General features: G+C 44.2%; 2 protein-coding genes across 2 annotated transcripts in view; one reads left to right on the forward strand and one right to left on the reverse strand.

Moving 5' to 3' along the window:
* Nucleotides 1-4,302: 4,302 nt before the first annotated feature.
* LOC139420851 (cysteine-rich and transmembrane domain-containing protein 1-like) lies at nt 4,303-14,335 on the forward strand. The gene is made up of 3 exons (XM_071171210.1): nt 4,303-4,535; nt 5,209-5,560; nt 13,734-14,335. Exons 2-3 carry the CDS (start codon nt 5,233-5,235, stop codon nt 13,844-13,846), a joined length of 441 nt encoding a protein of 146 aa, XP_071027311.1. The 5' UTR covers nt 4,303-4,535; nt 5,209-5,232; the 3' UTR covers nt 13,847-14,335.
* A 2,612-nt stretch (nt 14,336-16,947) lies between these two features.
* The window catches only part of LOC139420852 (teneurin-2-like), a 62,689-nt gene continuing 51,787 nt past the window's right edge, over nt 16,948-27,849 (reverse strand). Inside the window, exons 19-27 of the mRNA XM_071171211.1 lie at nt 25,371-25,603; nt 24,611-24,765; nt 23,330-24,204; nt 22,798-22,973; nt 21,358-21,593; nt 20,689-20,985; nt 18,779-20,399; nt 18,543-18,673; nt 16,948-18,406 (exon numbers count right to left, since the gene is read on the reverse strand). Of these exons, the coding sequence (XP_071027312.1) occupies nt 17,669-18,406; nt 18,543-18,673; nt 18,779-20,399; nt 20,689-20,985; nt 21,358-21,593; nt 22,798-22,973; nt 23,330-24,204; nt 24,611-24,765; nt 25,371-25,603 (4,462 nt within the window). The 3' untranslated portion in view covers nt 16,948-17,668. The remainder of the gene's footprint in view (nt 18,407-18,542; nt 18,674-18,778; nt 20,400-20,688; nt 20,986-21,357; nt 21,594-22,797; nt 22,974-23,329; nt 24,205-24,610; nt 24,766-25,370; nt 25,604-27,849) is intronic.

Consider the following 27,849-nt stretch of genomic DNA (forward strand, 5'->3'; position numbering starts at 1 on the left):
CAACAAGTGCTCAGAATATGTGGGAACTCTTTCAAGACTGTTGGAAAAGTATTCTAGGTGAAGCTGGTTAAGAGAAGGCCAAGAGTGTTCAAAGCTGTCATTAAGGCAAAGGGTGGCTATTTAAAGAATCTCAAATATAAAATATATTTAGATTTGTTTAACACTTTTTTGGTTACTACATTATTCTAAATTTCATAGTTTTGATGACTTCTACAATGTAGAAAATAGTAAAAATAAAGAAAAACCCTTGAATGAGTAGGTGTGTCCAAACTTTTGACCGGTAGTGTACCTAAGTGAGTTAGGGTTCTCAACAAGTATAGAAACAGACTCCATGCTGAGCATGACCTCAGGGTTGCACTGTGAAAAACTGGGCCCAGAATAGACCTGCTTGTTGAAAACTTCAACCAGTCAGTTACACACCTCTCATTAGGACTGTGTGTGTGTGTTTTGTGTGATGCCTCAAAAAGCATCTAGCTTAAATCAGTTTATTCCAGTTCCTAATTCAAATGATTTATTGTATTTTAACAGCAACTATTCCAACCTAGACAGATATGTAAGAGGGATTTTAATTGGGAAAAATAAACATGAATAGCTATTTATATGGGTATTTAATTGAATTGTTATTTGTCTATATTGCATTTGTTTTAGGTATAAGGGCAATGCAATGTGCTTATATTTACATATAGTTGCATATTTTCATAAGCTTGGGTCCCAGGAAAACACAGAATTTCTAATTTGGGTCCCAGGGTGAAAAAGTTTAAGAACCCCTGCTTTAATGATTACAACATGCCAAAGATTTCTCACATTCTCCCACATTTAAGGTTGGCAACACAGGAAACCCAAACATGAGCAAAAAGCGGTACTATTAATACAGAAGGTATTACCCTTTTTCACAGCAACGATTTTGTGACAGACAAACTAGGACCAACAATAGTAGCCTGCCTCTGACTATCAGAAACTATAACTATCAATATAATCCCCTCATCAATCTACACACAATACCTCATAATGACAAAGCGAAAACAGGTTTTGTAGAAATAAAAACAGAAATACCTTTTTTACACAAGTATTCAGACCTGAAATTGAGCTCAGGTGCATCCTGTTTCCATTGATCATCCTTGAGATGTGTCTACAACTTGATTGGAGTCCACCTGTGGTAAATGATTTGCAAAGGCACAAACCTGTCTATATAAGGTCCCACAGTTGACAGTGTATGTCAGAGCAAAAACCAAGCCATGAGGTCGAAGGAATTGTCCTTAGAGTTCCGAGACAGGATTGTGTTGAGGCACAGATTTGAAGAAGGGTACAAAAAAAATGTCTGCAGCATTGAAGGTCCCCAAGAACACAGTGGCCTCCATTCTTAAATGGAAGAAGTTTGGAACCACCAAGACTCTTCCTAGAGCTGGCCGTCCGGCCAAACTGAGCAATCGGGGCAGAAGGGCCTTGGTCAGGGAGGTGACCAAGAACCTGTTGGTCACTCTGACAGAGTTCAAAAGTTTCGTGGTGGAGATAGGAGAACCTTCCAGAAGGACAACCATCTCTGCAACACTCCACCAATCAGGCCTTTATGGTAGAGTGGCCAGACGGAAGCCACTCTTCAGTAAAAGGCCCATGATATCCCCACTTGGAGTTTGCCAAATGGCACGTAAAGAACTCTCAGACCATGAAAAACAAGATTCTCTGGTCTGCTGCAATCAAGATTGAACTCTTTGGCCTGAATGCCAAGCATCACGTCTGGAGGAAACCTGGCACTATCCCTACGGTGAAGTATGGTGGTGGCAGCATCATGCTGTGGGGATGTTTTTCAGCGGCAGGGACAGGGAGACTAATCAGGATCGTGGGAAAGATGAACGGAGCAACATACAGAGAGATCCTTGATGAAAACCTGCTCCAGAGCTCTCAGGACCTCAGACTGGGACGAAGGTTCACCTTCCAACAGGACAATGACCATAAGCACCCAGCAAAGACAACGCTTGAGTGGCTTCGGTACAAGTCTCTGAATGTCCTTGAATGGCACAGCCAGAGAGCCCGGACTTGAACCCGATCGAACATCTCTGGAGAGACCTGAAAATAGCTGTTCAGCGACACTGCCCATGCAACCTGACAGAGCTTGAGAGGATCTGCAGAGGAGAATGGGAGAAACTCCCCAAATACAGGTGTGCCAAGCTTGTAGCATCATACCCAAGATGACTCAAGGCTGTAATTGCTGCCAAAGGTGCTTCAACAAAGTACTGAGTAAAGAGGCTGAATACTAATCTAAATTTGATATTTCAGTTTTTTTTAAACATGAAGCAAGAATTTCTAAAAAACTGTTTTTACCTTGTTTTATGGTTTATTGTGTGTAGATTTGATGAGTGGATTTTTTTTATTTTTTATTTTTTAATCAAGTTTAGAATAAGGCTGTAATGTAACAAAATATGGAAAAAGTCAACGGGTCTGAATATTTTCTGAATGTATTGTATATCTAATAACACTAAAAAACATAGGAATATAACATTTAATAACAATAACTTAACTAATTAACTTGATATGGCAGCTCTCTTATGCTCTGCTATTGCACAATTCTAATTTGTACATAGGTCACAAGTAAAGCTATCCCCAGTAAAATTGGAGCACAATTTATGAGCCCACCTCCTGCACTGCTCACACCACACCTGTGACTAAAAACATGAGAGATGCCAATTGAAAAGTTATCTCTTAGAAACGTAGCTATCTATCCAGCAATATAACATAAAATGCTGTGTAAAATAGCTAAAAGGCTATAAAGTGACATTAACTGTAAAAATATCAGTCACTAGTGGAAACAATTTAGTTACCATTTTAATGTGTTTTACCTCAGATGATCTTGTAGTAAGGTTGCTAGCAGCTTATGCTAGCCGGCAAGCATTTACTGCTAGTGAAGTTGCTAGCTAGCAAATTAGCATAAACTAGCGCTAACTGGGCTAGTCATTGTCTAAATGATAGGTAGAAACACATAACAACAAAGGGGTAACTTAGCCCCCAGGGGCCAGCTACCCCTTAGTGTGGGGGCGAGTTGCCCCCAACACACTCATCCAACATATTACTGTTAACTAACTCCATTCCGTACAAATTTGCACAACCGCGACATTCAAACGAGGCTGCAATGAAAACGAATGGGACTGTAGCGACTGTGTTGGCACGTGTGAACTACTTTTCTATTCAAGCGTTGGCACATGCGAATGGCCCAATACTATTGGAGAAAAGTTTTAAAAAACTGACCCCTTTGACACTGTATGTTAAATTGTGATGTGTCATGACGGAACGTACAGCACACATAATGCAACTCATTCTGTGTCAGGTGTATGTAGCACTTCTCTCACAGATTAAAAACAAGGAAGGGACAAGGTAAAGGGGGATACCTAGTCAATTGTAAAACTGAATGCATGACTCTCATGACTCTCAAAATCCGCAACAGCCGCTGTTTACTTCTGAAGATGACTTTAGCGCCGCCCTAAAAACCAGATTCAAATTCGACACAAACCTTCAAATAGGTATGTAATGACATATTATATAAACTCTTTATAGTGTTTTATTTATATTTTAGAGGTGATAAGTTGGACAGATCGACTGAAAAAAGCAGTTTCCCCACACGGCTTATCTCACCCTTTCCCTATCACGCAGTAGGTTTCGCTTCCCCACCTGCCATTTTTAAAAAGACCCGACGGAGATCATTGCCTTCTTCAATCATGCAGAGACGGGCAGCACGAAGGCCTTGTCATTGATTTTGCTGGAAAGGGGAGAAATTGTGCTTTACAATGGTGTTCATATTACAGTTGACCTGGGAGTATTACGTTTTTTGGGTGCTAAAATAAGTTCAGTTGTACGTTACAGCGCAATGTACAAAAGAGCGTTAGCTAACTATACTACTTTACAAAAAAAGTATCTACATTTTTCTCTCTAAACAAGTGGATTATTTACTTGTATATTTAAAAAAAAAAATATATATATATAGATCTAACTTCATTGGAATATATCTACAACTTACCACAAAATCATTTTGTTGAAATATCTCCAAAAGTTGTGATGACACATTGGACATGTTTTGTTGAGCAGAGCAAATGCAGCTAGAAAAAGTGTTGGAAAAATAATTTGTTGACATCTTGTGGTCTTTATATGTATTACAGGGGGGAGGGGGTAGTTACCCCAGGGGGCTAGTTACCCCCTACTACCCTAGTAGTATTACAATGAAATGCCACCAATGTAAAGTTCAAATGTGAGTGTGATCAGCAGAGTGAAATTACTCATGGTTGTGACGTAAGGTTATAAGAGGTGGGGGGATAACCGAGTCAGATGATAGTAGGCCAAAATCGGCCGACCGGCTCAGCTGTCTCTAAGACATCAACGCACCCATCAGCTAGTTTTCCGTTGCTGCCAGTGAAAACGGAGGAGCGCGCCAGCAAGCAACACTCAATGGATTATACAACGTAAATCAAGAAAAAGGCTGTGTTGATGCCAATCCGAACCAAGAAGAGAGAAAGAAAGCACATTACAGATTACAGTTCATTCAACCCGAGGTAATACTGACATTATTCACTAAGACATACTATAGGTCGTTTTAACAAGGGAAGAGTAGAAATGGTCTGCATGATTTATTTATTCTTGAATGTCTAGAATCTGTCTAAGTAAACTAAGGAAAGTTTGAATATAACTTTGGTGCTGAAGCTGCCTACACTATAGTTGAACTTTTTTTAAACGTCAATAACTGTGAACAAATTACCCTAGAATAGTATTTTATGGATTGGAATAGCCAGCCACTGAATGGGCTCTTGGCCATATGATCCACATACTTCTTCTGATTAACTGTGTCTGTGGAAGTGGAAAGTATTGCCTATAATTGAATTCAGACCCTGGCCTTGTTCACTCATTATCATTACACTGTTAAAATAGTTGTGCCTCCAGAGTGGAATGTCACCTCTCAGACTGAGTCAGTCTTTCACAGTCAGTCACAGGGCTGACATCACCCCACTCGATGCAGCAGCAGGGCAACAAAGCTCTCATTCACTAGGTTGGACTGTTTTCAGTTAAACTTAAGCAACATGCACATTCTCCACTCCAATTACAAGACAAGGGATTCTGACAGTCAATTGTCGTGACTTTCTCATTCTGTTTCTGACATTTGGTCAGAGACATTACTTGTCACATGCCATATTTATGCTTTTGTTGTTTTGTGATTTCCCACATTCCTAGGCGGATTCGTCTTGCTGTCCACAGATGAATTTTGATCAGCCGCCTCCTTATGGGGGCCCTGGCCCCTCTGCCCCAGGATACCCTGCCCCTACAGCACCTGGGTATCCAACCCCCATGGCCCCTGTGTACCAACCCCAAGGGTTCCCAGATCAGGGATACCCAGCCCAGGGATACCCTGCTCCGGGTTATCCACCCACAGATCCATCCTACTCTAACTTCCCCCCAGGACCCCCAGGTTTATACCAAGGGCAGCCAGGTTACCAGGGTTACCAGATTCCGCCTCAGCCACAGTTAGGATGGCAGGATACACCCCCTGGTGCACAAATGTATGGAGAAGCCCCTAAGAACACAGGTGAGAGCTTGGAATTATGAAGCAGCTATGGAAATTAATACATAGAATAACCCACTGACCCACTTTTGTCTGGCTGTGTATCTGAATAGATTATTGTATACAGGGGTTAAATGTGGAATTCAGAGGTGGAGGAGCCGTATTTTGGCCGGGTTAGGTTAAGCCAGGGTTGACTTTAAGACTAAGGGTTAGAGATAGATAATAGGCCAAAATTGGGGTTAGGGTTCTTTTTAGTCTTCGTAATGGATTGCCAAATGACCTCTGAGAACTCCTTCCCCTTCACGCAATGTGATTGAGATACTTAATATCAAAGATGTTTGCAGTCACGCCACACCCTTACTGTACCAACGTGACCTGTCACTATAAAAGGCAGTGCGGTGTGACATTCTGTCTTTCTTCACTCACGTTTGTGTTTTACATTACGAGATTGCTATTAATCCCCTTCGTATTACTTCCTTACGGAATTACAATTCTTCAACAATTCGGAGGTGCTGTGAGTAGTTGATGTTAAGAACATTTTATTTGTCACATGTGCCGAATACAACCTTACCATGAAATGCTTGACAAGCCCTTAACCAGCAATGCAGTTTGAAGAAAAATAAGAGTTAAGAAAATATTAACTAAATAAACGAAAGTAAAAAAATAAAGGAGCAACAAATAAAATAACAATAACGAGGATCTATATACAGGGGGTACCAGTACCGAGTCAATGTGCGGGGGTCCAGGTTAGTCGAGGCAATTGAGGTAATATGTACATGTAGGTAGGGGTAAAGTGACTATGCATAGATAAGAAACAGCGAGTAGCAGCAGTGTAAAAAGGGGGGTGTCAATGCAAATAGTCTGGGTAGCCATTTGATTAGCTTTCCTCTAGGAGCTTATGGCTGCAGGGAAGTCCCCATCTACATTGAAAGTGTGTACGGCAGCCATCTCTATGGATCATGACCAGATTGCGGATGCATTACTACAGGCACACCCTCTAGTATCACAATTCATGAAAGGTGCTCTCAGGCTACGGCCACCCAAGGCTCCTTTAGTACCCTCGTGGGAGTTAGATGTTGTCCTACGATCATTTATGACTCCACCATTTGAGCCCCTGTCTTCACTTGAGCTATGGGAGCTCTCAGTCAAGACTGCCGTTCTATTGGCTATGGTTTCAGCCAAGCGAGTTAGAGAATTACAGTACATGCACTTTTCTACCCAACCTTCATGCCTCACTTTAGCTGAAGATGGATCTAAGGCAGTGCTTTGGCCAAATTCAACATTCTTACCTAAGGTCCTTTCATCATCACATGTTAACCAGCCCTTAATCATAGCAGCATTTCACCTGCCTCCCTACTCCTCACAGGAGAGTCGTGAGTTGCATACACTTTGCCCGATTAGGGCATTGAGTGCCTATCTTGCTGCAACAAGAACTGTTAGTCAAACAGAACAGCTTTTTGTGTGTTATGGGGAAACACTCTCTCAACCCAGATACAGTAAGTGAGCATACCGTGAACCTTGTACATACCTATCAACCATCAGTGAGATGGATGTTCGAAACAGAGGCCTTCCACTCTTGGTGCTGTTGCACCCAATTGAAGCCTCATGTTGTAAGTTATAGCTTTCAGCTTGCTTGTGTATACAGTTGTATATCACAGTTGAAATGATTTCTTATCCTGTTGGGTAATTATATTCTGTTGCCTCCTGTGGTGGATACAAGGTTTAGTTTAACCCTAACCTTTAAAAAAATATATTTTATTCTACATTTCTCTTTGGACCCGTAGTAGGGTGCTGGAGCTTTTTTCTGAATCAAAATGGTGGTGGGTGTGACAGTGGGCGTGGCCAATGGCGTCACCGCCAACCAAAAATGTTTGAGGCCCTCTTGTTGGCCCCAGTGACAAAATATTGCTGTTGTAAAGCTAATTTCCTGCAATTCTATACATTTTATAATGGGGTCTGAGATTTTTTTAAAGTACAGTTTTAAAGCTAATTTCCTGTAATTCCACACAGCTTGCCATGGGGCTGAGAGAACATTTGAAGTTTTAAACCAACATTATATTTACAAATATGTATGTATGTATATATATGTATGTGGACACTTCAAATTAGTGGATTCGGCTATTTCAGCCACACCCGTTGCTGACCGGTGTATAAAATCGAGCACACAGCCATGCAATCTCCATAGACAAACATTGGCAGTAGAATGGCCTTACTGAAGAGCTCAGAGACTTTCAATGTGACACCGTCATAGGATGCCACCTTTCCAACAAGTCAGTTTGTCAAATTTCTTCCCTGCTAGAGCTGCCCCGGTCAACTGTTATTGTGAAGTGAGCAACAATGACTCATCTGTGAAGTGGTAGGCCACACAAGCTCACAGAACGGGACCGGCAAGTGCTGAAGCGCTTAAAAATTGTCTGTCCTTGGTTGCAACACTCACTACCGACATCCAAACTGCCTCTGGAAGCAACGTCAGCACAATAACTGTTTGTCAGGAGCTTCATGAAGTGGGTTTCCATGGCCGAGCAGCTACACACAAGCCTAAGATCACCATGTGCAATGCCAAGCGTCGGCTGGAGTTGTGTAAAGGTTGCCACCATTGGACTCTGGAGCAGTTCTCTGGAGTGGTGAATCACGCTTCATCATCTGGCAGTCCGATAAACAAATCTGGGTTTGACGGATGCCAGGAAAACGCTATCTGGTCAAATGTAAATTGTAGTGGAGGAGTAACAATGGTCTGGGGCTGTTTTTCATGGTTCAGGCTCCTTAGTTCAAGTGAAGGCAAATCTTAATCATTACAGCATACAATGACATTCTAGACAATTCTGTGCTTTCAACTTTTGGGGACAGTTTGGGGAAGGCTCTTTCCTGTTTCAGCAAGACAATGCCCCCATGCACAAAGCGAGGTCCATACAGAAATGGTTTGTCAAGATCAGTGTGGAAGAACTTGACTTGGCTGCAAAGAGACCTGACCTCAACTCCATCGAACACCTTTGGGATGATTTGGAAAGCTGACTGCGAGCTAAGCTTAATCGCTCAACATCAGTGCCCGACCTCACTAATGCTCTTGTGGCTGAATGGAAGCAAGTCCCCTCAGCAATGTTCCAATATCTAGTGGAAAGCCTTCCCAGAAGAGTGGAGGCTGTTGTAGCATCAATGGGGGGACCAACTCTATGTTAATGCCCATGATTTTGGAATGAGATGTTCGACGAGCAGGTGTCCACATACATTTGGTCATGTAGTGTAATTTCCTTACATTTTACACATTTTGCCATGATTTATGCTATCTGAGTGACTCAAACATGATAACAAAATCAATAAAGAGAAAGGGGATACCTCGTCAATTGCACAACTGAATGCATTCAACCAAATGTTTCTTCCGCATTTAACCCAACCCCTCTGAATCAGATTGGTGTGGGAGCTGACTTAATCGACGTCCAAGTCATCAGCTCCCGGGGCCCATACCATGACAAAAATAAGGACCCCGTACCATGACAAAAATAAGGGCCCCATACCATGACAAAAATTAACCTGAATGCATAATGTTTGGAAATGTTAGACTGTCTAGCTTTTATTTTGGTGATTGTTAGTAAATTTGGTGATTTTGGTCATAAAAAGGTATATAGGCTCATAATCTTCTCTACATACTTTACACTGAGTGTACAAAACATTAGGAACACCTGGTCTTTCCATGACAGAGACAGACCAGGTGAATTCAGGTGAAAGCTATGCTCCCTTATTGATGTCACTTGTTAATCAGAAGGGGAGGAGCCAGGTTAAATAATGATTTTTAAGCCTTAAAAGACAATCAAGACATGGATTGTGTGTGTGTGTACAGTCATGGCCAAAAGTTTTGAGAATGTTTCACAAAGTCTGCGGCCTCAGTTTGTATGATGGCAATTTGCATATACTCCAGAATGTTATGAAGAGTGATCAGATGAATTGCAATTAATTGCAAAGTCCCTTCTTGCCATGCAAATGAACTGAATCCCCCAAAAACATTTCCACTGCATTTCAGCCCTGCCACAAAAGGACCAGCTGACATCATGTCAGTGATTCTCTCGTTAACACAGGTGTGAGGAAGGCTGGAGATCAATTTGTCATGCCGATTGAGTTCGAATAACTGGAAGCTTCAAAAGGAGGGTGGTGCTTGGAATCATTGTTCTTTCTCTGTCAACCATGGTTACCTGCAAGGAAACACGTGCCGTCATCATTGCTTTGCACAAAAAGAGCTTCACAGGCAAGGATATTGCTGCCAGTAAGATTGCACCTAAATCAACCATTTATCGGATCATCAAGAACTTCAAGGAGAGCGGTTCAATTGTTGTGAAGAAGGCTTCAGGGCGCCCAAGAAAGTCCAGCAAGCGCCAAGACCATCTCCTAAAGTTGATTCAGCTGCGTGATTGGGGCACCACCAGTACATAGCTTGCTCAGGAATGGCAGCAGGCAGGTGTGAGTGCATCTGCACGCACAGTGAGGCGAAGACTTTTGGAGGATGGCCTGGTGTCAAGAAGGGCAGCAAAGAAGCCACTTCTCTCCAGGAAAAACATCAGGGACAGACTGATATTCTGCAAAAGGTACAGGGATTGGACTGCTGAGGACTGGGGGTAAAGTCATTTTCTCGGATGAATCCCCTTTCCGATTGTTTGGGGCATCCGGAAAAAGCTTGTCTGGAGAAGACAAGGTGAGGGCTACCATAGTCCTGTGTCATGCCAACAGTAAAGCATCCTGAGACCATTCATGTGTGGGGTTGCTTCTCAGCCAAGGGAGTGGGCTCACTCACAATTTTGCCTAAGAACACAGCCATGAATAAAGAATGGTACCATCACATCCTCCGAGAGCAACTTCTCCCAACCATCCAGGAACAGTTTGGTGACGGAACAATGCATTTTCCAGCATGATGGAGCACCTTGAGTTTGAGTTTATTTTTATTTTTTACAGGGACAGTGCACATTAATCAACGTTTCAGTAAAAGTGCCGGTTTTAGCCAGCCGGCTAATTTTCAACCGCAGTCCCTGGGCAGGTTATTAAAAACAATTACAATATAGACAATAGCAGCATAGAACAAGCAAGACATAGCAACATAGGACAAGCAAGACATAGCATACAGAGCAACATAGGACAAGCAAGACGTAGCATACAGACAGAGCAACATAAAACAAAAAGCAGCAAGACAAAATTCATAAAAGCAACAAAGTGTTTCCACACCTCACAAGCTACAGACAACAGACAACATGGAAAGCGGCAACACACAGCTAGGGACCATGTTCACACATCTGATTGACCTTTAGCCATGTCTTCAAGCATTTTGTGAAAGTGTGATATGTGGTGCAGTTATGTGTGTCTGATGGCAGTGTATTCCAGACATGGGAAGCTCTCACAGAGAATGCAGATTTACTAAAGGTGCTTTTCCTTAGGGGAACTATACAGTCACCTCTCATGGCAGACCTTGTGGATCTGCTGCCATATGTCTGGGTTTTCTGTTTAACAAAAATATTGAGTGGAGGGGGAGCCAGGCCATTAAGGATCTTGAATACAAGACATGCGTCGGTGTATTGCACAAGATTTTCCCAACTCAAGAGCTCATGCTTTCTAAGAATGTGACAATGATGATGGCTATTGGGCTTCCTATCAAGCACTTTGAGAGCCTGTTTGTAGACAGACTGAATAGGTTTTAATGTTGTACAGCAAGCTTGGGCCCAACTAGTCAAGCAGTATGTTAAGTGGGGGAGTATCATAGTTTCGAAGTACAGTTTTGCTACCTCTGTAGTCAAACAATTTCGTATAAATCGGAAATTAGCTAGGTTGAATTTGGTTATTTGAATTACTTTTTTCACATGCTTTTTAAAAGAGAGGTTGGAATCAAGTATGATGCCAAGGTACTTAAAATCGGATACCACCTGGAGCTTCTCCCCTGACACATAGACATCTGGCTCAGTAGCATCTGTTGCCCTCTTTGTGAAGAACATGCAAACAGTTTTTTTCACATTGAGATGCAAACACGAGTCACTGAGCCACTTTGTAACCTGGACCATTACAGTAGTGAGTTCTTGTGCAGCTTGTTGTTTGCTCTTTGCATGCACATATATCACTGTATCATCTGCATACATTTGAACTTCAGACCCAGTACAGACAGAAGGCAGATCATTAATGTACAGGCTGAACAGGAGGGGCCCCAGTATTGACCCTTGGGGCACGCCCACATCATAGCTACGAGTGGGCGACAGCTCATTGCTCACTCTGACACACTGAGTTCTGCCTTCAAGGTATGATTTCAACCATCTCAAGGCATCAGGGGAAAAGTTGAACTTGGACAATTTTGTGATGAGAATCTCATGGTTAACAGTATCAAAAGCCTTCCTTAGGTCCAGAAACACAGCCCCCACCTTGCCATAAGGCAAAAGGGATAACTAAGTGGCTCGGGGAACAAAACATCGATATTTTGGGTCCATGGCCAGGAAACTCCCCAGACCTTAATCCCATTGAGAACTTGAGGTAGGTGGACAATCAAAAACCAACAAATTCTGACAAACTCCAAGCATTGATTATGCAGGAATGGGCAGCCATCAGTGTGGCCCAGAAGTTAATTGTCAGCATGCCAGGGCGGATTGCAGAAGTCTTGAAAAAGAAGGGTCAACACTGCAAATATTGACTCTTTGCATCAACTTCATGTAATTGTCAATAAAAGCCTTTGACACTTATGAAATGCTTGTAATTATACTTCAGTATTCCATAGTAACATCTGACAAAAATATCTAAAGACACTGAAGCAGCAAACTTTGTGAAAATTAATATTTGTGTCATTCTCAAAACTTTTGCCCACGACTGTACTGTTCAGAGGATGAATTGTAAGAGCCTTTCAACATGATATGGTAGTAGGTGCCAGACGCACTGGTTTGTGCCAAGAACTGCAACGCTGCTGGGTTTTTCATTCTCAACAGTTTCCCCTGTGTATCAAGAATGGTTCACCACCCAAAGGACATCCAGCCAATTTGACACAACTGTTGGAAGCATTGGAGTCAACAGGCTTTCGACACCTTGTAGAGTCCATGCCCCAACGAATTGAGCCTGTTCTGAGGGAAAATGGGGGTGCATCTCAATATTAGGAAGGTGTTCCTAATGTTTGGTATACTCCGTGTATATTTTTATTTTAGTTTAAGTTTACACTGAAAAGTTTTTCCATCCTGAAAAATATGAACTCATTTCTAGTCTTTTTTTGAATGTTTGGATTTTGGTGGCCCATAAAATAAATATTAGGCAGCCTGCCCAATACTTTTCCATGCAGAAAAACCCTGTCTTTGACCCAAGGTGCAGGAGCCAGGTTCTGTGAAGCTGAGGCACAACTTAACCACTGCCTGTACATACAGTATATGCATAAATCAACTATTTTACCATTTTATAGAAAGGATTCTTGATGACTAGTTGAGGTGCAGAATTGTCAGTGATATTTGTAGAGTAGGCCAGTACAACTCAATGAACACTAATATATAATTTTCCCAGTATGGAGACAGTCTGGGCCAGGCAATCTCTGGCTCTGTGACGAGGCCAAAGTGATTAAATGGATTTGAACGCTCATAGGAATGAAATTCAACTTAACCTCGCTAACCATTGAAGAGTCATGACACTAATGGCAGAACTGCTTGCTTGATCCACTTTCCTTCGGTCCCTGCTTCTGACAGTGGTCACCCCTATAATCAATGGAGTTCCACTCAGTGAGAGTCTGATCAGACCCCAGGGGCATCCAATTCCAGCTCCCAGTCTAAACCCATCTTGCTCTTGCCGGAAGTGAGGTTTTGTGAATCTGCCCTCATTCCCATTAACACACATTGACATTACTAGTAATGCGAATTAATGCCTGATAGCTAACGAGTGTCGTAACATGGAGTGGCCTAGCTCTGGCCAATTACTAGTATATGTGTCTAAATAATGGATACAAGCTTTTTGTTTTTCCAATATTATGAACATGCATGTGTGTCAGTGGAGGCTGCTGAGGGGAGGAAGGCTCATAATAATGGCTGGAATGGAATTAATGGAATGGGTTTGATGTATTTAATACCTTTCCACCGATTCCGCTCCAGTCATTACCACGAGCCCGTCCTCCCCAATTAAGGTGCCACCAACCTCCCGTGATGTGTGTAGTAGATAAGAGGGACTGGGAATACAGCACTGAATAACTTATCTTTGTCTTCGTCTCTATCAGTGTATGTGGTGGAGGACAGGAGTCGAGATGGCGGAGGCGGAGGGGAGCACGCCTGTCTCACGGCCTGTTGGACGGCCCTTTGCTGCTGCTGTTTGTGGGACATGATGACCTGATCCCTGAACCTGGCGAGACGAGACCTCATTGTTACCTCACCATGTCCTCCCCAGAGAAATCTTCCACGGTGTAAAACCGTCAGGAAGTTAACTGATCTTTTACTTCCTGTCTCTTTGTCTTATTTGTTGTAACTTTATTATGCCCGCTAAATTGTTGCATACGTGACTTTGTACATCATACGGCAACTAAAAACCTAGCCTGAACACTCAAAGTACTAAAGCTAACTTTAAAAATATATAAATATTGACACATCTTCGCCGAAAACAATGTTGATAATCGGTCTAAATAATTAACCGTTTATATTTAATTCTATTTTTTGTTTTTTTCATATTAGAGATGTTGGAAACTTACTTTTATCTTTCATCCCCACCTTTAAATATTTGCTTTTCATGGTAAAGAAAACTAGACTGAACAAAAATATAAACGCAACATGTAAAGTTTTGGTCCCATGTTTCATGAGCTGAAATAAAATATCCCAGAAAAGCTTATTTCTCAAATTTTGTCCACAAATGTGTTTATATCCTGGCCAAGATAACACCACCTGACAGTTGTGGCATATCAAGAAGATGATTAAACAGCCTGATCATTACACAGCTGCACCTTGTGCTGGGGACAATAAAAGGCCACTCTAAAATGTACAGTTTTGTCACACAACACAATGCCACAGATGTCTCAAGTTTTGTCAACCAGAGCTGTTTAATTTCTCTACCGTAAACCAACATTGTTTTAGAGAATTTGGCAGTATGTCCGACTGGCCTCACAACCACAGACCAACCACGTGTAATCACTGCAGCCCAGGACCTCCACATCTGGTTTCTTCACCTGCAGGATCATCTGAGACCAGCCACCCAGACAGCTGATGAAACTGAGTATTTCGGTCTGTAATAAAGCACTTTTGTGGGGAAAAACTCATTCTGATTGGCTGGGCCTGGATCCCCAGTGCGCCCTTGCCCAGTCATGTGAAATCCATAGATTAAGGCCTAATGAATTTATTTCAATTGACTGATTTCCTTATTTGAACTGTAACTCTTGAAATTAGTTTCCAAGTGTTTGATACTATTCCATTCATTCCGTTCCAGACATTATTAAGAGCCGTCCTCCCATCAGCAGCCTCCAATGGTTTACAGCCAGAGCTATTCACATTTAAATATGCACATTTTAGCTGTGTGTCTTAGTCAGGTGACTATATTTGCACAATTTATTTTGGGCAGTGCTCCTCACCCCTCTGGCTTAAAGCTCTCATGTGGGTTGAGTGTGGGGCCAGGGAGGTCTCTGATTCTATTTCTGAAAGGTCAAGATTTAAGCCCTGTTTATACCTGGTGCTAACACGTGTACTGATCTTGTCCACATTCTGATCACCATCAGTTATTTTAATAATCTACACCTGTCTAAAAATGTGGGCCCAATCAGAATGTGAACAAGATCAGGACACATCGCACCAGGGTATAAACAGGGCTTTGGACAGGGTGCAGTGAGTTTGATTTGCATGTGTGAAAATAGCTGCAACTCGTTCAGAACAGTCCGGACTGCTGAGTATCTCTGCTTACCGCTGTTCTATAAAGGTATGGAGGGGGCTCAGTCCTACTGTATGTCAATGGAGATGTTAATGATTAAATCTGCTTGTTAGCTTGGAGTCCCAACCTCACACTTCACTGCAGTATTCCAGTCTTTCATATACGTTAGTGCCGGGGGTCAAAGATGCTTCTGGCAGGTGCTAATTAAAATGGTAAAAATAACCTGGGAGCCATGAGAACCCACTGCAGCTGACAGGAAGAGGTTTGCCTCCAATGATCTCAATTTGAATGATACAATACCTGCCTTTAATATACATTTACCTCAGTAGTACAAAGGAAGCCAATTTGACCTGTCAATCAGTATTTGACAGATTAAATTGCTTTGATTTATTCACAATTTGCTAATTTACACTAATGACAAAAATACTGTAAGTGCTCAATGGAAGTTGAGGGTAGGTAGTTAAGTCTCCCAAATGACCCTCAGGAAAGCACGTCGATCCACAGCTGCTTGCTGAAAGTGGAAAAAGAACTTCATGCAACATGAAAAAAACACGTTTATTCTGATAAACCTTCCACATAATCCTCGTCTAGTGTAAAGAATGTTTCATGATACCTATTCATGTACATATTGACATCCGTACTGTGGTTCTTCACAGTGAAAAGATACTTTTTACATATATGGTTGGTTACAGAGAAACCACTAGGTAAAAAATGAATTAAAATCTCCAGGGGATGTTTGAGTTTTGGCAATCAAATCAGTCAAAGATCAGTATGTAAACCCCTTTTCTATGGATCTTCACAGAACTATAGTTAAACCACCTTTGAGAAATTTACAAATTAGACAGCTTTCAGGACATGGATCTCTGTTGCTGAATGAATGTGAATGTACACATTTAACTTGGTAATGTATAGGGAAACATGTTTCACAGTTGTAAAGACAAAAAAAAGTAAACAATATAAAAACACAACATACACCATCATTTAGGTAGACCTTTACTTGACACCCAGTGTCATAACACATTATGACACGGTCATAACAACTGACATAACTTGTCATAACCTGTCATTTTATGGTCATAACACTGTCACGTGTCTTGTCCTGCTCCTGCATTCATCCCAGTCATCAGCAACAGAGCACTAGCGTAGGTGCATGTCTGACATCAACGTGTGCGCAATTACAATGATAATTTAGTATGGTCAATTAAAACAAAAATATATATATATATAACAAGCATACTGTTGACACATAGGCTATGGTGTAATGGAATGTTTTGCCTTGTGTGGTAGGTTTGGTGGGTTTTGACACTTATGTAGGTGTCATAACCAGCCATAAAATAATACACCTTATGTCACAACAGGTCTAAATATATGTGTCATGACAGTGTTATGACCATATTATAACAGGTTATGTCAGATGTTATGACATGGTTCTGACCGTGTAATGACGTGTTATGATGCTGGCTATCAAGTGTTACCATATTTTATCTGTAGCATGTCTTGGGCTGCAAATTCAAATATGTATTGAGAAAACTTTAATATATATATATATATATATATATTTTAAAAGACATGTATTTCATCCTCAATACAAATTCTTCATGATTGTCATATAGTGCAAACAAAAAGAGCAAGAAAAAAACGACTATCCTGTGATTCCATTTGTATTTTTCTTGAAATTGTGAGAGAGTTATCTTGGATAAGTCAACAGGAGTGCCCAAGTGAATGTCTTGTTTCAAAGTCTACAGCACAGGAACATACAAATCTACATATATGTCATATCCTCAATCTCTGTTGTCGTTAAATTAAACCATATTTTACTATGTACTCTGAATGAAGAACAATTGAGCGTCCTTAAACATTGCTCATGGTTATGATGATGTTGGCAAGTGATGGCTCTATGTTCTTCAGATGGTGGCCTGAGACAGTTCAAGAGTTGTTTAGCCAGCCATTAGAAATAAAAGCCTCGACTGTGTTGTCATTGTCTGCGTTGGGTCAGATACGTCTGATAAGCTGTTGGAATAGCAGTTAACCTCACTGGCATCAATACCAATCCCTCAAAAAAGAGTGAAAAATAATTTAAATTTTTTTCCACATAAAAAAGTCTGTACAGTTCATATCATCAGTAGTTAAGGGTGCTTTTTTAATTCATAGTCTGAACTCATTCAGGCGTTGTTTTTGCCTTCAGCAAGACATCTGTTTTGTGAGATTGTGTCCTCTCAGATGCCCGTGCAGCACTGCCAGGGAAACCCCATGTTTACTCTCCCTAGGAGATGAAGTGTCAGAGGGGCTGTGTTGTATTGTACTCTGTTACCTCTTGCCCATCTCCTTCTGTCTGAGGAACTGGATGTTGCTGCTGCTGTCTGCCAGTTCTGGGTACTGCTCCACAGGCAGCACATAGTACCCATCGTAACCTGGCACCTTCCCTGCTGCTAGGAGCTGCTGCCTCTCTCCCTCTGCCCACAGCCTCCCACCCTCTCTGCTTTCTCTCAGACACTGCTGCTCCCTCATCCAGGCCCCCGACAGGGCCCTCTGGTGGGCCTGCTCCAGCAGGCGACCCCGTTCCTTCTCCAGCACGTCAGCCGCCAGGCCGTAACGTACACTCAGGGACAACGCTACCGTGTGGATCTCCACGGTGACGCCCCGACGAGAGCGGCCGCTTACGGTCACGTTGACGCCATTCTCCAGGGCTTTCCTCCCGCTGCTCAGTCCTAGAGACAGCAGGTCGCTGTCAGCCAGGCCCAGCTTCACAAAGAAGTGGCAGTCCTTCCCGTCTACGGTGTAGTGGGTTCCCTCCAGATAGATGGCGTTGTTCAGGACTTGGGCCACCTTACGGCTGTCCTCGCTGGCCAGGCCGGACACTCCCGTCACCACATGGCCCTCCTTGATGGCTAGCATCATGCCCCGGCCCACGATGGGGATTTTGGTGCCGAACCAGTACCCAGGCTTGTCCCGTTTGGCCCGGTGCTCCTTGTTGAGCAACCTCCCCTCCAGGGCCATGAAGGCCTGGTTATAGCGCTCCGCTGCATGCTGCACCCCTGTGATCAGCTGGAGACAGAGCAGAGGGTCAGCCAGTCACTTGATTATTTTGTTTAAATTAATAAACATAAAAAACATGGAGATTTGCCTGTGTAGTCTCAGTAATCAGTAGCTCAAATATATATGTATTTGCTACATCACTCACCTGAGCAGTCTCACAGTCCTGGCTTGCTAGTAGTTCATAAGGCGGCTCAACAAAATACATGGGGTGTCTGGGGAAGCCTGGTATGATGTTACTGAGCTGGAAACCGAACATCACCAGCCAGCTCTTCACATCTACAGTATTAATGAATTAGAACATGTCAAGATGTCATAACAACATACTTAGCTCACTTGATGGATCTTTTTGCATAAGAAAAAGCAAACTCAAATCATCCTCACCTGTCACATAGCTCTTGACGTCGATCATGTCACTGAGTGGGTTGTTGTTCTTGAACATGTACAGATTGAACGGGGATGGCTCCTTGCCAATCTTAGGTAGGAGTTTATGGTCTGGAGCAGTCCATCTGCCTGCCAGCACGTCGTAGTCTCTCTGGCCAAAGTGCACCAGCTTAGTGAGGGGGTCGTAGAGCCCTCCGTGGAAGCCCACCGCCATGTTGAAGTCAGGGTTGGAGTCGTGGTACACCTCCCCGTAGGCAGTGTACTGGAGCTGCTTGACCATCTGTCCGTTGCTGCTGAACACGGCGAGCGGCGTGCCCGTGTTGTCCGAGGCGATGTAATACTCCTCTCCGCCGGTCACCTCCATGGCAAACAGATGGCCCTGCAGGTCGTAGTAGAAAGAGGTGATCTCCCCTCCAGAGTGGTTGTACACGTGGGTTATCCTGCCGGGGTAGTTGAGATCTGCGTAGAAGAACTGCAGGTGCTCTCCCTCATTGGTCTTCCTGGAGATGCGGCGGCCCAGGCCATCGTAGCGGTAACGCACGCTCCACCCCCTGGGCGTACGGCTGTACGCCTGCTCCAGCAGCCCGTTGGAGTTGTAGAGGAAGACGTCAGCGCCGCGCTGGCCCAGGACGCCGTCCTCATCCACGCGGTACTGCATGTCGCCCAGGCGGGTGATGCGGTCGCGCAGGTCGTAGCGCAGCGGTAGCAGGCGCGCGCTGTTCCCAGGGTTCAGCAGGTGCAAGTTGCCGTTCAGGTCGTAGCTGTAACGCCAGGTGGACCAGTCGTTGACTTTGACCCCGACAAGCTGGCCGTCACCGTCATATTCATAGCGGTACTGTGTCGTGTTAGCATATGGCCCGATCTTCAGCTCTCTCTTGATGACCCGGCCCATGCTGTCATACTGTACCGTCATCCAGTACATGAGCGAGCGGAAGATCTCGTACTGCACCTCTTTGATGCGGCCGTGGGCGTCAAAGTGCTTGCTGAGGGTCATCACTGCCGTGGTGATTATCTGGTTGACGTCATAGTAGATAATGCCAAACTTGCCAAAGTGCTCCACCTTGCCTGAGATCTCATCGTAGCGGTAGAGGTCCACGGGCAGGGGCGTCTCGCCGATCACAGGCTTGATGCTGGCCACACGGAAGCTGTTGTCGTGGTAGGTGTAATCAAAACGGGCGTTAACCATGCCCTCCTCAGAGAAGCGGTACATCTGTTTGTCCACTAGGGGGCCAACTTTACGGTAGCGGATGGTGCAGGAGAATCCCCCACTCTGCAGGTTAACCATCTTCAACACTCCGGCTGTCTCGTCGTAGCCGAACGTCACAGCTGTGCCGTCGTACAGAACCTCAGACAGCTTGGCCAGCTTGCCATACTTATAGATGATGCGTCGACCTGTGCCTAGGTAAAAGGTGGCGCGGGGTCGCCCGTCTTCGCTGAAGTCGTGGATGACTGTGGCGTTGCTCTCGGGAGGGTTGTAGATGTTGCGGATGTAGCCGATGGACACGTGGGTGGACATGGTGTGTCTGGCCATGCTGGGCATGGTGACAGAGATGATACGCCCCGAGGTGTCAAACTCAAACACATACTGCCTTTGACTCTGCTGGAGGTGCAGCACCATGGACTGGGGAAGGAAGATAGAGAAAACAAAAAAAGGTACATCCATTTGTATTCTCTATTGTACATCCACAATAACAGAGACCTTGAAAAACTTCTCACAAAAAAAAAAAACTCAGGGACAGGCAAGAGTAAAAACGCTGTTCCCTTGCAGCTTACAGCACGCACGCCAGGCAGACAGACAGGCAGACAGACAGGCAGGCAGACAGACAGGCAGACAGACAGGCAGACAGACAGGCAGGCAGACAGGCAGGCAGACAGACCGTCACATCCAGTAGTGTATCAGAATGCCTCACCCTGTCCAGATAGCTGAAGCTCCACACCTTGCCGTCCACAAAGGTGCGTGAGAGGATGCGTCCGAAAGTGTCAAACTCACTCCTCTGGCTCATGCTGCCTCTCTGCAGGCCCACTAGGCGTCCGGTGGGGGAGTAGGACACGTTGACCACAGCCAGGCTGCTGCTGGGAAGCCAGGTGGCTGGACGGCCCTGCTGGTCATACATGATCCTCAGTGTGAACTTACGGTGGTCGTCATAGATCTTCTCTGTGCGAGTGTTGCGGTCAAAATCAATGGAGAGGAGGTTCCTGCCATGGGCCTGTGCAGAGTGTGAGGGAGGACATTTTATTAGTCATAGGTATAGCTAGGTCAAAAATGATTGGCACCTGACTGTACATGAAACATGAGAGGAAGACATCCTAAGCCTGTATTATCATCTGCATTCTGATAAAATCAAATGTTTTTATGGGTGAAAAACTACATTTTCTCTCTTTTGCTCAGAGCTGGCTGTGTATCATATATAGTTAAACACAACATTACTCTACAAATCCTATATTGTAGCTCTATTTTCCTTCTCAGTGATAGAGAGGGACTTCAGTTTGACAGAGAGCAAGCTGCATTGATTAAAAAACCTCCAGAAATGGATTGACATTAGAGACTGAGCACTTTAAGTGCATTGTGTCCAGCTTACTCTCAGCTTCCTGCCATAGACGGTCACTTTGCTCTTGATGAGTTCCTTCCTCATCCTCCACTCGATAGAGTTCAGCCCGCTGTCAGTGGGAAGACTGATGTTGCGCTGACCAATGGTAGGGCTGACTGAGCCGGCTAGGATATGGGGCTCTGTGTGGAAGCTGAGGCCCATGCCATTGGCATACGATACTCTTAGAGTACCATTGTAACAGAACTGGTAGTTGTTCCGTACTTGGTCTGCAGGGGGAGCAGCAGACACAGGCACACACACAAACAGGCACACACAAACAGGCACACACACACAAACAGGCACACACACACAAACAGACACACACACACAAACAGACACACACACACAAACAGACACACACACACACACACACACACACACACACACACACACACACACACACACACACACACACACACACACACACACACACACACACACACACACACACACACACACACACACACACACACACACACACACACACGTTGGATTAGAAGTGAGAAACTGAGGGCACGTTTTATTACAGAGAAGACATTACATTTGATCTGATTGAATGCTCTGCATTAGGGGAAATGCAGTCTCTGGGGCTGGATCTGTGTACTTTTCTACCAGACAATAACAAGTATCCTCTCTCATAATGACATGACCAAAGATGAGAGGGTTTTTAGTCTTTCAGCAAAATGCAGAACACGAGATTTTTATTCCATTTACATGCAGTAATGAGATCATGTACTACATTTGAGGAGGAAAGGTACCTGGAAGCAAAATAATCCATGGAGTTTAATGCGAAGGAAACTTCCCGAACACGTCTAACCAGACGAGAGTACTCAAAACCAGCTTTTAACGGCTTTCAAACTCAATTTATCTCCCTGAAACAGTAGAAGCAAACTTTGGAAGCCTTTATAGACAGATTTACTTTGTAGAGTCCATTTCAGTCAGAACTCTCGCATTAGATTGAAATAAAGTGTGCAGTTTAAGGTAGCCAAGTCGCTTTCCCTCTTTTATGAGCCCCCCAGGGCACACTTTCATATAAATCTCTTCAATTCTTATTCTCGCGGCTCCAGTAGTTTCCAGACGTACAGATGAGATTGCATTTATTTTCTGTCACACCCCCATGGGTCAGTAGGGAAATCTATACTCTCTCCTGCTCTTTCCTCCACACTGTTAAACAGCTGAAATAAGCTCTGGGATCAGGGGCCTTCTTGTTGGGCAGCAGCCACCTCCTATGGCGCCCACAGACACAGATGAAGATTTACTGTGTCCTAGGTAATGAATTTCCACCTTAATCGCATTTGTCATAGGACTGTAACAAGTGTCAGGTACCCTAGGGTGTTGGAGTTGGGGAGACAGAGAGAGCGAGCTGGGTTGGGGATTATAGTACTGTAGTTTAAATATGAGAAGGATGCTTTTAGGTGACATGTTTGCTACCTTGCACCACAGTGTAGGACGCCTCCGCAGAGGACAGGTTGGTGATGACGGTGACATCATCATCCCTGTTGGAGCTCTCCATGTCGATGTTGATTGACTGGTCTATCTCCCGGTGCAGGCTGGTCACCACTCCCGTGGGGTAGGTGACGTTAGTCAGACGCCCCTCACCATCATACCTGCATGGGAAGAGTAGGATGGAGCTGAGTCGAGGGGCCATGGAGGAAAAATCCTACATGTGCTGGAATGTTTGTCAAACGTGAGACCAACAGATGTCGTCTAGCACTCAGAGCAGTACCAGGGTCAGACACCAGACGGTGACAATGTGACATGACACATACTGTTGATTTGACTCCCGAGTGGCCTGACGGAATCCAGACTTCTTTTTCTCTCTGACTAATGCATTACTTCCACACCAATAAATGGCTATTGCTCCTTTTCTTCACCTAATATTAATACACTGCACTGTGAGCTATACCACTGAATACGTTAGGCTAATTTACAGTCACACATACACTAGTTAATTCCCACATACTCATAAAAGTTGGTCCATCCAGTCTCATCAGCCTTGGAGGACAGCAGGCCCGTGTTCGCAGCATAGCTCATCAGCGCCACCTCCTGGTTGAGGGCAGATACGGAGCGCAGGCCACCGGCAGGGTCCAACCCCAGGGTGACCACCTGGTTCTCAGGCAACAGCACCAGCCTCAGCTGGCCAGATCCGTCTCTCCTCACCCTCAGGGTGTTGTTACAGTTATCAGCAACAGCAGCCAGCTCCATGTCCGGCCCGTAGGTGAAGTTATAGAGAGGTTCCCCGGTGATCAGACTGACTGTCTGTCTGTGGAGCCCATCTCTACTGAACACATACAGCTCCTGCTCCCGGGGTGACCCCACCTCATATAGCCCCACTGGCGTGGCCACGGGCCTGTCGCGCCGCACTGCCCTCACACGGATGTTGTTGAGGTCAGCGATGAACAGCGTGCCGTCGGGAGACACGGCGAGCGAGGTGGGGGCGTTGAGCCCGGCGTCCGTGGCGTAGCCCTCGTCGCCAGAGAAGCACTGGCAGTTGACGTCGTTCTTGCAGTCGCACTCGGAGGTGGCGCCGGCCAGCAGAGAGGTCTCTCCGGAGGCGCTGACCTGCCGCACGCGGTTGATCTTCTTCTCGTCCGTCTCGGCGATGTAGAGCACACCGGTGTGGGAGATGGCGATGGCCGTGGCGCTCTCCAGGGCAGAGTGGATGGCCAGCTTGCTCAAGGAGTAGTCGATGCCCGGGACCTGGCAGTGCATGGGCCTCCCAGCGATGATGCTGACCTGGTGGTTCTCTGTGATGCGGAGGATCACGTTGTTCTCTAGCACGTACAGGGAGTTGTCTGTGGGGTTCACCGCCAGGTCTGTGGGCCACTCCAGACGCACCTGGATGAACAGTTACACAACACATAAGTAATCACAAATCCACTGGAACTCCCCAGTGCTCTTTAGATCTCCAAGTCTTTACGCAAATTCCTCTCTTTCACACACTATTCAGAAGAGAGCACAGCTAGGATAGCTTGGATAGGTGGGTATAAATACTGTCAATTGATGACAGCAAAGAGGCAGCCCTCTTTGTTGGACAGTAGTAGATGTATCCCTCTAAAGAAAAGTCTCTCATGCTTAGCGTATTTGGCCATAAGGCAAGGGGGGAAAATAGGACAGATGGGGATATCATTTAGACTGCAGACTCTCTTCCCACCTGGCTATTAAGAAAAACATATAGCCTCAGTACTACACAGGTTTCCTGCCCCAAAGGACGATTTTTTTGTCCCCCAGTTTTTCTCCCCACCTGACTGACGTCCATGCTGGAGTCACAGCTGAGTGGACGGACCGCTGTGAGGTCATTGGTCTTGATCACGGTAGAGATGATGCCGTTTTGGTCCACCCTACGGATCATGGTGGCGTCAACAAAGTACATTAGGCCGTTCTTATCCACCGCGATCCCTGACAGACAGAAAGATGGAGGCAGAGTTAGAAATCATAACATTCTGACATATCAAAACTAGTTCTACTTTACATCTGGGGCTGCTAACACAAACAGTCAAAACACTGTCAAAGTTGGGCTCATCAGGCATTCTGCAGCGTTGTAACCTCATCCTGACATCAGAATGTCTCTGTGTTAGAGTGTCACCTCTGCTGTGACACCAAGTGACAGTGTTAACACTCCGCCTGGCAGTTTGGTGTCAAGAAGACCCGCTGTTTCTGTTCCAGGTCACTGCTCTGAACAAACAGATTGCAAATCACTCGTTTACATACACCCTCCCTCCTGAGGACACCACTATATAGATACTGAGTGACAGCTAAAGACCCCAAAAGAATAGCAGGTGAACATGTGTAAACTCACACAATATGAGTGTTTCCTACAAGGGGGTATAAGTGACAGACTGTAAGTAACAGTCAGATATAACTAAATAATCCTGATGGAAATTAGATGTGTGGATCTGATTTTCTATGGAATGTGTGGAGCAGAGCATCCCTAAAATAAGGAAAGGCTTCAGTCACTGTCACCTCCACAGTAAGAGTTGATACACTATGCCCCTGGAACTCACCCCTAGGGCTCATGAGTGTGGCCTCCGCAGCCTTGCCCCCGTCCCCACAGCGGGCCTCATCGAAGGGGACACACTGCTCGCCGGTCCCAGCCACCACCTGGGCATTGTCCAACAACTGCCGCCCGCCGGTCAGTGAGCGCACGCGGTAGATCTGTCGAGAGTTGGTGTCCGAGAGAAAGACCGACCCAGACAGCGGGTCCACCGCTAGGTAGTACTTGTGTGTTGGGTTGTTCCTAGGTAGATAGGAAATGAGAGAATATTCTAGATAGATAATCCCTCAAAGGACTGAGACTATAGGAATTACAAGAGAGATGACATACAGGTAACCATCACTTTTGCTAAAGCTATATGTCAGGCAATGTTACCAAGCTGGAGGATACCAAAAGTGCTTCAACAAAGTACTGAGTAAAGGGTCTGAGTACTTACAGTACCAGGTTTGGACACACCTACTCATTCAAGGGTTTGTCTTTATTTTTTACTATTTTCTAGATTGTAGAATAATAGTGAAGACATCAACACTATGGATTAACACATATGGAATCATGTAGTAACCAAAAAAGTGTTAAACAAATAAAAATATATTATAGATTCTTCAAAGTAGCCACCCTTTGCCTTGATGACAGCTTTGCACATTCTTGGCATTCTCTCAACCAGCTTCATGAGGTAGTCACCTGGAATGCATTTCCGACAGTCTTGAAGAAGTTCCCACATGTGATGACACTTTGGTGTCACCAAAAGACACACATAAGGCACACACATAAGTTGGACCGCAGAGTGAAGAAAAAGCAGCTAACAAGTGGAACAGAGCAACCGGCTTTCTCTTCACTCTGCAGACGACGTCTGCGGCTCCCGAGTGGAAACTTTTAAAGTTCTTGAAATGTTGAAATTTTCCGGATTGGCTGACCTTCATGTCTTAAAGTAATGATGGACTGTTGTTTCTCTTTGCTTATTTGAGCTGTTCTTGCCATAATATGGACTTGGTCTTTTACCAAGTAGGGCTATCTTCTGTATACACCCCTACCTTGTCACAACACAACTGATTGGCTCAAAAGCATCAAGAAGGAAAGAAATTCCACAAAATAACTTTTAACAAGGCACACCTGTTAATTGAAATGCATTCGAGGTGACTACCTCATGAAGTTGGATGAGAGTATGCAAAGAGTGTGCAAAGCTGTTATCAAGGCAAAGGGTGGCTACGTTGAAGAATCTCAAATTTAAAATATATTTTGATTTGTTTAACACTCTTTTGGTTACTACATGATTCCATATGTGTTATTGCATTGTTTTAATGTCTTCACTATTATTCTACATTGTAGAAAATAGTAAAAAGAAAGAAAAACCCTGGAATGAGTAGGTGTCAACTTTTGTTGAAAAACATGTCATGTTTTTTTTTTTACTTTGCAAAAAATGCAGCCTTATTCTAAAATTGATTAAATTGTTTTTTTCCCACTCATCAATCTACACACAATACCCCATAATGACGAAGCAAAAACAGGTTGAGAAATGTTAAAAATTAAAAAATGAAATATCACATTTACATAAGTAAATTGGTCACCTCCCTGACCAAGGCCCTTCAATCCCAATTGCTCAGTTTGGCCAAGCAGCCAGCTCTAGGGAGAGTCTTGGTGGTTCCTAACTTCTTCCATTTAAGAATGATGGAGGCCACTGTATTTTTGGGGACTTTCAATGTTGCAGAAATTTGTTGGTAGCCTTCCCCAGTTCTGTGCCTCTACAATCTTTTCTCTTGAGGTCTAAGGACAATTCCGTCGACCTCATGGCTTGGTTTTTGCTCTGACATGCATCACATTTCCAAATCATGTCCAGTCAATTGAATTCCCCACAGGTAGACTCCAATCAGGTTGTAGAAACATCTCAAGGATGATCAATGGAAACAGGATGCACCTGAGCTCAATTTTTAGACTGATGAGACTGATGTAGACTGATGAGGAAATGTGTTTCTTCAATCAATTTTAGAATAAAGGCTGTAACGTAACTAAATGTGGAAAAGGTCAAGGGGTCTGAATACTTACCGAATTCACTGTAAAAATGTACAATATATTGATGATTTATAAAGCCAGGCACATTTAACAGTTACGCTATTGATTATAGACCTAATTAAGTTGGGGTTTCCTCTTGCCTTAGACAACTAAGGCAAGGGCTGTTTTCTCCTCTCCTAACTCCCCTGCTGTCTCCGCCCATTGTTCTCAACACCAATATGCTGGTTAACTTTGCTATTATTCACATAGCAACATGGTCTAGGAAAAGGCACCAATTCAACAGCGCAGTGATGTATTTCAGAACCGCGGACAGCGACCGCTACCCAAGCCGTAGAATTGTTATAAAATAATATCATTTTTATTAGTGTTGCACCATTGTTCTTACTTAATACAACCATATATATTTTCAGCAGCACATGTCTTAGAGTGATGGACTGTGTCATCCCCACGGCCTCCACAATAGATTAGTCCACTCAGACAGG

Source organism: Oncorhynchus clarkii, chromosome 12, assembly GCF_045791955.1.
Source record: "Oncorhynchus clarkii lewisi isolate Uvic-CL-2024 chromosome 12, UVic_Ocla_1.0, whole genome shotgun sequence".
Lineage (NCBI taxonomy): Eukaryota > Metazoa > Chordata > Actinopteri > Salmoniformes > Salmonidae > Oncorhynchus > Oncorhynchus clarkii.